Source organism: Poecilia latipinna, unplaced genomic scaffold (assembly GCF_001443285.1).
Source record: "Poecilia latipinna isolate Pla-1442-1.1 unplaced genomic scaffold, P_latipinna-1.0 Scaffold1388, whole genome shotgun sequence".
Taxonomy (NCBI): Eukaryota; Metazoa; Chordata; class Actinopteri; order Cyprinodontiformes; family Poeciliidae; genus Poecilia; species Poecilia latipinna.
In genome coordinates, this window is record NW_015114004.1 from 92,063 (window position 1) to 103,255 (window position 11,193).

Below are 11,193 nucleotides of genomic sequence, written 5' to 3' on the forward strand. Positions count from 1 at the left end.
TATCCGTTGCCACTGTAACAAAGTCGCATATTGCAGAGGGAAATGTCTTGATCATTGTTACAAGATTATGTGGTTGGTTCTGTTCTGCTGCATTCATAGAGGGAAATGTCTGAGCCCTACGTAGATACTGTGGCTCTCTGCGCGGCCAAATTGAAAATGCATGAGCAAGCACCGATTACATGCAGATGTTGCGATGCTCTTGTGCGACTCAAACATCCTGTACGTATGTTAACCAATACCTGCAGTAACCTTTGTCACAGAACAGACTTCAGCTGATAAAGTATCATTCATACCGGAGAAACCTACTAGCTGTTCCTGCTGTTTTAAACTTTGACATCTGCAGGGCCACGTGTGATAATAAATAAATAATTGAATAAATATGCATTCGATTACAGTTACCTTTTTCAAAATAATAACCTTTAAGCAGGCATGGCTTGCCAAGCCCACATTTCCACATAACATATTTTTTTTATTAGTCTGTTGTCGTATTCTAAACTTAAATGCTGTGATTTCATGAGCTGTAAGCAGAAAATCATGTTAATTACCAGAAATAAAGGTTTAAAATCATGAGTCTGTGTGTAAATAATCTTTGCAATGTGTTTCACTTAGAGAAGCGAGTTACTGAAATGAATCAACTTGTCAGTAACGCTGCCATTACATATTTCTGCATGTCAACTGAATTAAAATGGAAACATGTTTTACATAAGAAAATTTATGCGTAATTATTTGAATGTGGCAATTTCATGAAATTGGTTCATTTAATAAATAAACACAGAAATCATCCATTGAAATGTGCAGCTATTATGTGTTAAAACCAAAGATAATTATTATAATTGTAATCCAATTATTTAATATTATTGTCCTGCAGTATTTAATTAATCTATTTTATCTGTCAGGCTCTTTCATTAAAGTCAGTGGGCGGAGCAAACTCTGGTTTGGTATGGAGGTAATGTTGATTTAATCAGAGCTGAAGGTTTTGACAATGTGTATGAATAAATTCATGATAGTAAGTGGCACAGCAAAGAGGAACTAGTTTAATAATAATAATAATCAAAAACATACAAAATAAAATGGAAATTACTTATAAACCTAACTTATTGATTTTAATGATACATACACAGTTAAGCCAAAATTGTTTAAAGTCCATTTCAGATTTATAGTTAAACTATTTTCTTTCAACCAAAATACATCACTTTTTGAAAGAGGAAAAAAAACCTTCTTCCTTTTTTTTTTTTTTTTTTTAGAAAATTTCCATTTCAAAAACTATTTGCATAATTCTAAATAGTAGAAAAGAAAACCATTCACTACCATTACTGCATTCAGTGCTCCACATGATTGCTGAAAAGCTTTTTATGAGGTTGGAAGGCCTCCTTTCCAACACCCTAATCATCAGCTCCCACCACAGATTCTCTAAACAGGGATTGAAATCAGGTCTGTGGCTGGGCCACTCCAAATATTTATCGATAATTAAAAGAAACATGTTGCTAAAATAAATAAAAGATTTAAAATCTAAATCTTGGAGAATGTGAACTGATAGTATTTATTCAACAAATGATTTATTTGTTGGATTTTGGTGCCTTTGGGCTTCCACGAAGAAACAGCAGAGAACCGAGAGTTTTGTTATTCAGGAACGAAACATAAATCAGAAAAACATGTCTTGATATTATTGAATAGGAAACACAATGAATCAACTACTTAATAGAAATCTTTTTGAAGCGTACAACCTTAATGTCTAATTATCTATACCCTGTAATTTCCTTTTTACACACTGAAACAAAAATGTTATTACGTTGTAGCACAGACACCAAAGTTAAGGATGTTTTTGCACCAGACTGCGTCGCATTCAGAATGTATGCAATTGAAAATAACAGGAAATTTGAGTCACTTTTCAGTACAAAGGCTCGTCAGCAGCCCCAAATGTCATCTCATTCTTTGAATTTTCTTGTAGTTAATACGTTTCCTTCTTCATTGAAGGAAATGAATCATTGTTGCTATAGACAGGCAGAAACAAACTCAGCAGAGGTCTAGCTGCATTTTGACTGAGCAAGAAATGAGGATGATAGTCGGCAAACAAAATCTCTTTAACAGCGATACTGCCACTTTTCAAATTAGAATAAAACTACGTACGATGCATCCCAACAGAGGTGATGAACAGAGTCACACAACATCTGTGAAGCCTCCACTGATTGAAGAAAAAGATACAGAGCTTTATTATCAAAGCAGACTTTTTAAAGGGTAGGCTCAGTTTATTTCAGCAAAACAAACAACTTACAGCTCTGGAAAGAAAAAATTAAGAGTCCACGTAAAATGATCAGTTTCTCTAATTTTACTTTTTATAAGTATACGTTTGAGTAAAATGAACATTGTTCTTTTATTCCATGAATGAGTGACATGTCTCCGAAATTCCAAGCAAAATTTTTGTATTGCAAAAACTGACAAATGGTCAAAATAACAAAAAAGATGCAGTGCTTTCAGACCTCAAATAATGCAAAGAAGACAAGTTCATAATCATTTGGAAACAACAATACTAATATTTGAACTCAGAAATTAATATTTGGTGGAATAACCACGAGGTTTTCAATCGGGTTCAGTTCAGTGGTCTCTTAATTTTTTCCAGAGCTGTATGTGCATCTTAAAACAGCAAGGTTCTGCAGGGAGAGCCTTGAAACACAATATTTAGAAATAAATATGGGAGACTTGGTCATATATCTGCATATATTTCAGGATGTTGTGCATCCCTTACAACAATCAGAAAAAGGGTTAAGCATAACAGTTTTGATAACATAGTATTTCCAAAACAAAGTTGTCTCAGCTCAATTTATCCCAGTCTCCTCTAAAGGAACTTCAGCAAAAAAAAAAATTTAATCTGAAATCCATCACTTGAAACAAATGGAACAATAGTTGATTTTCAAAACTACCAAGTTTTATACATCCATAACTTGAACGGCTAAATGCATAAAATAACATCTTTGCATTGAAAATGTATATCTTTTTACCATGTTTAATTAACAGCAGGGTGAAAACATTAGCGTCTCAACTGCACTTCCCTTTTTATGCCCCAAATGTAACAAACATACCGTCTAAGACTTCTCTTTTATACACTATTCACAAATCTAATCATGTTCAACTCAGTGTCACATGATGGCATTTCCATGGCTTTCACACATGAATCAGAAACCAAAAAAATAAATAAAATACAGCATTGATTAAAATCCAAAACTTTTGACAAAGACAAAATCAAATGTCTTCCTGATTTGTTAAACATGCAGGAGCATCTTCCAAGCTGAAACGTCGGCATTAAAATGATCTACCTGCTCAATGAAACTAGAAATCAATAAGGTCTGATCGTTAATAGCAGCCATGCATTGAGCTCCAGCTACACTGAGGTGAGTTACGCTGCAACATGTTTAGGCTCTTGCTCTCACAGCCTACAGCCAAACTCAAAAGCATTTTAGGTAATCTCTTTGGTACATGTGATAGCATTACATGCATGCTATTTCAAATGTCTTAAAGGCAAAGAAGAAAAAAACAAAAACTTCTAGTTTACAAAACTAAAGCTGAAAGACAGCATTGAAATGAGACTTTGCCTCAAAATTTTCATACCTATTCAGATTAAATACAGTATGAGAAGTAGCAGATCTCAATATGATTCATGCACTCATTCAGAGAGCGGAAAAAACAACAACTATGAGAATAAAACAGGATGTTGTCTTAACTGAACATTTAAAGTAGCATAATCGCTTTAATCTGCTTTCTGTCCCGCTGTCAGCTTGTCGGCATGTAGAGCGAAGGTCTCGGCCACGATTAGAGGGAAAACCAAAGAGGCGTCTGCATACACCTGAAAACCAACAACAGATCACAGTGATTATTTAACGAGACCACTGTTACTGTTTCACCCTGGCAAATTTGACTTTAACCATTCAAATAATGTGATTATTTGGAGGCAACAGTGACATTTTGGAGTCCAAACTGGAATCTGTGAAAGGAGTTGATGGCAAGGAGGCCGTCCAACAACCTCAAAACCTTCCAGCTCATCAGCAACTATAAGGAAGGTTTGATGGCTGTAATGCCATTCTATATTTTCCATTGTTTAATGACATGCTTTTTTTGTTTTTTTAAGAAAAGGAGAGGGAAACAAAATGTGAATAAAAATTCAACTATTACACCTTTAACATTGTTCTTTTTTCATCTTAGAATGAGTTGACTGTCTCATTTCCTGTCAGAAAAACTTTTTGGTTCACTGAAAATAAATCTAAATTTACCAGGGTGTGAAAGATTTTGGGGCTTACTCCAGGATTGATAAAAAAAAAAAAAACAGCATCATTTCTTAGCACAAATAGTGATCCAACATCGCCACCTTAAGGCTGAAGCGTGCCATTACTAGAAACAATTACGTCCTACGATCCCATCTGATTAGGAGAAATGCAATAAAACAACGTTGGTGGTGTTCAGAAAATCAAGTCTGAATTACAGTCACTCTAATACGCCGTAAAGATTACACATTTCAAATAACATTGATTAAAACATCACATCATCAGGTGTGTTGCATCTCTCAGTCACATGAATCACTTTATTACTAAACTCCAAGTAACTAATGAATCTAACAGTCATGTTGGTGGACAATGGGAGGAAGTTGGAGTACCAAGAGAAAACAACAGAAAGAGCCTTCTTGCTGCAAAGCAATGATGCCTAATCACCTAAAGTCATACATTGGTAGAATTTATTTTTCTATAAAAACCTAAAAGGAGGAACAGGGAAATAGAAATTGTGCTGAACGGGGCAAAACCAAAAGAGAACCTGTCAGAAGCTACGAAAGCCCTGAGATTGGAGAGGAGATTTATCTTACAGCAGAACGACGGCTTCAAACATGAAGTCTTAGTTCTCCTGGAAAGCAGAACCAAGTCTGACATGAGGATCTGTACCTTAACAGGTTTGGCGTCCGTCCTGATCTTTCCCCAGGATACGGCCTCGTCAGGTCGGGCCCCAGAGTCCGAACCGTCAAACTCCTGACCCGTGTTCACATACACAGCGTAGTCGGCGCCGTTTCTCTGGAAGAACAAGGATGGGGAAAGAGAGGATTTTTTTTTTTTCAGGTTTGCTCTCTGGGAATAAACTTTATTACGCTTTGAAATACTATCATAAAAGCTTTAAGATAGCTTTTATTGACAATAATGGATACATTCTAATAAACTTTTAAAAAAAAATCCCATAGCTCAAATAAAGTAGCAGCAAAGAACTCTGATGGAAGAAAGATGCAACAGAGTCGCATTGGAAATGTTCTGGCCAGCATTCAGCTTCCAGCAAACCACAAAATTATGTTGTATGATATAAAAATACTCTGACAGCACTTTAACTTTAATCAGTCTGAGCCAAAAAAGAGATCTTACGGTGCTTCTAATCCACTACTTCTAATAACTTTGATCAACAGATTGTTAAATGTAACTTAGAAAACAGGTTATTTTTTTTTGTGCAAAGAAGATCACAGAGGGTTATTTACCATGAGGTTAGCATTGGCTATATGATGTTTCACCAACCCTCCTCCCAGGATGATCATTCCCGTTTTCTTGGCAAAAACCGCCATGCCATTCAGCTTTCGAATATCTGAAACAAACCCCAAACTCATGGTCTGAACAGCTGGGACTACTAACGTGGAACTGCTCTGTTAAAGCGCTGCTGCTGCTGCTTTTTACCTTCCACGATGTCCAAAACCAAGCCGGGGTTCTTAAACGAGTGGAAGTAGATCATGTCGCCCAGAGAACCGTCGGTGAGTGCAGGACTGAACACTGGGATGTTATTCTGAAACACAGAAACTGACCTTTAGCAATCTGGAATAATACAAGATGAGGTTTCATGTATCACTTCACATTTTAGGGACAAACCTTGTACGCCCAGTAGTAGACAGAGTCGGTGTTGTTTATCTCCTTGCCGAGCCGATGGATCATTTTAGAGGGAGTCCACCGGATTCCCTGAAATAAACAAACTTGGTGTTTGATTTGAAGTGCTAAATATTGTGACATGAGCATTTACACGTCAATAAACAGCTTCATGACTAATGACTAATTTGCATGAAAGTAAGTCACCCACCTCTGTGTTTTGCTCCAGTAACATTTGATCCAGAATGGGCATCAGCCAGTCTTCAAACTTACAGTAGTTATCGTTGGGCACCAGAAGGTTTCCTATCCTACAGTCAGAGAAGAGACAATGGGTGGACACAGATAATTTAATCTATTCCCCTGCATGTTTATTTGCCGATTTTATGCAAGATAAAAACTGGTGGAGAGTTTAAAAAAAAACATTATTGAAAAATAGTGCATGGATTCTGTTATAACAGGTAACATGAGAAGAAATTCACACAGAAAGTACATCTGAAAATGTAGCACTTCCTCCATCTCTGCTACACTTGAGCTTTGTTCTCTTATCTCCACCCCCATTCCTCCTGACCTCTTCTTTACAGTCATCTCAAGGAAATTTCTAACCACACCGAAACATTTTTATTCTTTGTGCATGCCTCTTTTACACAGAGCCATTAGAAGATGCAAAATGTTTAGTTTTATCTTTCTTTGCTTCACTTTAAAAGCAGGAATCCTGTTTATCTAGATTCAAACAACAACCTGTTGATGCCTCTCAGACGCAGCTCTTTGCCCGACAGACTGAAGTCTCCCAAGTAAGTATGAGCCAGGCACTTAATGAAATCCTCCTCAATGCCTCCAGCTGTGGTGACAATCACATCCACCTAAAAACAAGGCAGCCGGTAGAGATAAACCGCCACAGTCATATCAAATGGTTTCATTTATTTTAGGCAACTATAAGTGAGCACGTTTGTACCATTTTATGCTCTGCCAGGTAGCGGATGCTCTCTCTCACTCCAGAGCTGATGAGGTTGGAGGTGTATCCCAGGAAGATGGTACAGCCGGGCTTGCGGGAGGATTCGCAGGACTCTTCAGACTCATTTTCTCCGTCTACTTCGACCGGCTCCAGGCGTTTCTCGATCTGTGGTAAACTGTTGGTTAGCAGCAGTTCAACACTGCAGAGCTGCAACATTTTATTTAGTTAAGTTTGTTAGACATCAGGTAAAAGACTATAAACCTAGGTGCTTTTTTCCCCCCTTTTCTGTTATGTTAACGATGCACCAATCAGTTTGGCCCTTCCTCCATCATTTATTTTTTGAAAATGCATCAAAACAAAGAACTTCCAAAATATGTGGTCTATAAACGCATCACTAACAGCATTCAATTTGATGTTCCCTCTATTAATTTAATATAAATCAAATATAATAGTGTTTGAATTCCTTTTTTTTAAACCATTATCATAGTCCACAGTGAAAATTGAGGGAATTAAATCAAATCTGAATCAGCAGGTCAGACCTCAAAGAAAACCAGATTTTTCTGTATGGGCTAGGATAATCTCTCACCATCCGGTTGATCTCCTGGATGGCCAGACCCAAGCTACTGGCCTGAAAGCCTGTGGTCAGGTAGGTCTTCAGCAACGCCTTGAGATCAACCCCCTGGTTGAAGTCGTAACCTCGGATTTTTGGCATATCTTCCGGGAGTTCAGCACTAGGCTTCAGAACTGCCTCCATGGCAATAGAAGGGGCATGGTCCGCCATTTCTACTGTTACAAAAAATGTATATAAACAGATGAAAAAAATATATGCATCAAAATGCAGAGACTATCTGGGAAAAATAAACAAATCCAGTGAAATGTGAACAAGAGTCTGGTCAGCAGCTCTGGCTGATAGTTGCTCTTTAACTGCACAATTAGAATGTAATATCATGGAAATTGTGGGATTTAATTTTAGAAAAATGTTGTCATAAACTCCACGGAGGACCAAAGACTAACATCTATATATACACACACTTATACATACACATACACATATAAAATAGCGCACAGAATTACATGTCAACACTTGAATGAGGATGTTAAATCCATGTGGTTTGACATTAGCAGTCACATGCTAGCAACCAGTAGCTGTTCGCTCTTCTAATTTTGAATAAAACACAAGCATAAAACATACCTATTCTTTGTAAGGTGTTATGTGATGGCAGAGGTTGAGTAATTCACTTCTATCGCAGCACCTAATAGCAAAGATATTACAGTTTTGTAGCCCTGTACGCATAGCATAAACTGTTAGGCTAAAAGCCACCGCTACGGAAAACGCGAGTGGACAAACTTAATAAAGCGCACAACACTTAGGTGAAAAAAACATGCGAAGGTATTTTGGGAGCAAAAGTATTTATGGCCTGTAATTGAGAAGTTAAAGTGTAGAGAAAAATCCTAGAGGAGTTTTGTGACTATATTTTGTTTTCAGTTTTTTCATACAAAACGAAAGTTACATTCTAGTACAAGACACAAATTCTATTCTTTGAGTCACATAAAAAAAAAAATCTTACACTCACAGTTTTGCCCTTAAACTCTGATGCAGAATTGTAGAGAAAACTCTCCACAAACTTGCAGCGTGACAAATGGTGCAAAAGTCAAGCGTGCGGTGTAGCTTGTAAAACAGGATTTATGACTCGCGTCAACAGTTGATTTAACTGACTTTTGTCTGTATAAAGGGAAAAGATATTTAAAAAAATGTTAGTAGAGGTGTTTAAATTAGCTTTGCTCCAATTGTACTGGGCAGAATGGAGCAAAAAATGTTAGAGCAGGACTATTACATTTTGTGACATGTAGGATGGAGTCTCTGACAGTAGTTTTGTATTCATAAAAAATTTTTAAAATCCTCTAAGATTTTTCTCTACAATTTAAACCTCAGTTACAAGTCACAAATACTTTTGCAACAAACATACCTTCATAGAAGTGTACCTTTAGGTCACCACCGGAGGGTGCTGTATACAATATTTTCTCCTAAACAGATTTTTAGCACGTATTTCGGTTTTGCTTACAATTTTCTCAGTGATGAGTTAAGTGATGAGCTTTTTATTAACAGAATAATAAAATACCCAAACCTGGAATTCGCCAGGTTTGGAATTTGCATATGAAGTGCCTTGCAGTCGTATTCAGCTTAAACTTGTTCACATTTTGCCTCTTTTCAAGAATACTTTTAGTGTGACAGACATGACAGACTAGCACAAAACAGTGCATAATTGTGGAGTGGAAGGGAAAGGATTCATGGTTTTAAAATTTTCCTTTCAAAAGTAAAAATGTGAAAAGTGTGGCATGGATTTATGTTTTATTCCCTGTACCAATAAATCTTGGAACCAGCTTTTGTTAACATTACTGCTCCAGCTCTTTTTGGCTCTCTCTCCACCAGCATGAAGTCGTCGTCATCAGCTGTGAAGTGTTGTGTGATGTTTGTGACATTTTCAAAAAAGGTTTGTGTGACCTTTTATATCACAGAGGCTTTGAACTCCCCCCAGCAGCGAATAAAAGAAGGGACACGGGTCAAAATGCAAAGCCAGGAGCACCATCTGAGCAGACTTTGCCACACGACCTGGACAGACTTTTGCATCAGGTTAAAATATTATTCTAAGTCACCTTTTTCGCACATAAAATAAAGGTGTCCTCAGCCTATAGGACATTTTGTTTTTGCACTATCAGGAAAGATGTGCAGCAGCAGCAACAGCATCATCCAGGCCCAAAAACTGGTGGATCAACTCCAAATCGAAGCAGGCATGGAAAGATTCAAGGTATGTGTGATTTCAAATATTAAGACACATCTACAATTATTCCAGTGTGATTTTCAAGCATTTCAAAGCATTTTCTTTGGTGATTAAAATAAGAATGTGCTTTAAAAATTCCCATTATCCACATTATTTTCCCAGATTTGTTAATATTTGAACTTCTATTTGTCGTCTGAGCAGATCTCCCTCACAGCAGCGGATTTAGTCCAATACTGTCAGGAACACAGACGCAGCGATCCTCTGCTCACCGGCATATCGGCTTCGTCCAACCCGTTCAAAGATAAGAAGACCTGCGTGCTACTCTGACACCAGAAGATCCATGGCACAATACAGAAAACGTAGACTGGGAGCTCCAACGGATTAGTGTAGACATTTATATTTTGCCTGTCATGTGTTTATGCCTCATCTGCAAAAAATACATATAATTTCTAACGACAAATTTTCAGGGCTTTCGATGGAAAAGTTAGATTCAAAGACATATGAACGAATATAAGAACAGAAGTACTTTTATTGTGCATTGTAGTTTAATTTGTTACGGCATACATACAATAAACAATTAAATATTTGTGGTTTCTTTGAGGTTTGAACATAGAATGAATAAAAATTACAAGATATAAATTACACAATAGTAAAAGGCACCAAAACAACAGAAACATCCTTGAATTAAATCTATCATATGACAAATAAGAGTGTAAGACAAAATGACTTGGAAATGAATCAGGACTCCATCAACACTGAACATCTAGTTAAAAAAAAAAAAATTCAGGTTGAACCTTAAAAGGAAGTAAAAGGAACAGTTTGTTTATATGGCAGTGTGGCTGAAGGTTATAAAGCTGTCGTTTTAAGCAGACAAAGAAAGTTACAACAGAACCTTCTATTGTGTTAGAGTAGAGTAGCTTGGTATTTGCAAGTGTATTGTACCACACGTGTGTGACATATTGTGTCAGTGTAATTTCACTTCAATATATTGGTTTATTGGATTTCAACATGGAAATATTCCTTAGTTAAGATAAAATCCAGGGGTGCATTTATCTTTTCACCAACAAATATAAACAGACAAAAAAACGGAACAAGGTTAATAAAGCCTGGATTTCTACAGCAGGATTTCATAAAGTGCAAGAAGGCTTTTAAGGCTTGACCTGAAGGGGGAAAAAACTTGCTAATTTTGCTGTGCTTGCGTATCTGGGTCCATAAAAACACAAGAGGCTAAACAGTTTAATTGATTAGGTGGGACGATTAACACATTTGTACATGCATGCAGACTGAGTGGTTTAACATTCATGTCCAAATCTGTCAGAAGTTGCATAAGGTTTACTGACAAAGCAAAGCAAAATTTGCAGTTTTTTTTCTCTTGAATCCATTGTTTAAGATGTTTTACTTTTTGAAATCCTTTAGTGAAAATGCACTTTATTATCCTGCTTTCTTTCTATTGTCAGTGTGCATCTATTAGTAAGTAATAAAAACTCCCTCAACTGAAGAGCCTCTGTGTATTTTTTTTTTTTTTTTTTCACTTTTTACCCTAAATTTCACAATGCAGACAGATCGATATGGCCATCAAGTGCAGATC

At 36.7% G+C, this 11,193-nt stretch overlaps 2 protein-coding genes across 4 annotated transcripts; one reads left to right on the plus strand and one right to left on the minus strand.

Annotated features, from left to right (window-relative positions):
• Positions 1-2,538: 2,538 nt before the first annotated feature.
• Positions 2,539-8,177, minus strand: dhps (deoxyhypusine synthase). Of its 3 annotated transcripts, none has more exons than XM_015056526.1 (10): positions 8,022-8,177; positions 7,412-7,611; positions 6,826-6,990; positions 6,612-6,733; positions 6,085-6,181; positions 5,880-5,966; positions 5,691-5,796; positions 5,498-5,601; positions 4,923-5,048; positions 2,539-3,838 (listed from the first exon to the last, which is right to left on the minus strand). In XM_015056526.1, the coding sequence occupies exons 2-10, from the start codon at positions 7,604-7,606 to the stop codon at positions 3,743-3,745; spliced, it is 1,098 nt and encodes a 365-aa protein (XP_014912012.1). In that variant the 5' UTR covers positions 7,607-7,611; positions 8,022-8,177; the 3' UTR covers positions 2,539-3,742. The 3 variants fall into 3 exon arrangements, with proteins under 3 accessions (XP_014912012.1, XP_014912013.1, XP_014912011.1); XM_015056527.1 differs by having other exon boundaries at positions 7,412-7,608; positions 8,018-8,177; XM_015056525.1 differs by having other exon boundaries at positions 8,018-8,177.
• A 1,163-nt stretch (positions 8,178-9,340) lies between these two features.
• Positions 9,341-10,691, plus strand: LOC106962235 (guanine nucleotide-binding protein G(I)/G(S)/G(O) subunit gamma-7-like). Its single transcript, XM_015056522.1, has 3 exons — positions 9,341-9,457; positions 9,544-9,632; positions 9,807-10,691. The coding sequence occupies exons 2-3, from the start codon at positions 9,549-9,551 to the stop codon at positions 9,930-9,932; spliced, it is 210 nt and encodes a 69-aa protein (XP_014912008.1). The 5' UTR covers positions 9,341-9,457; positions 9,544-9,548; the 3' UTR covers positions 9,933-10,691.
• Positions 10,692-11,193: the final 502 nt, after the last annotated feature.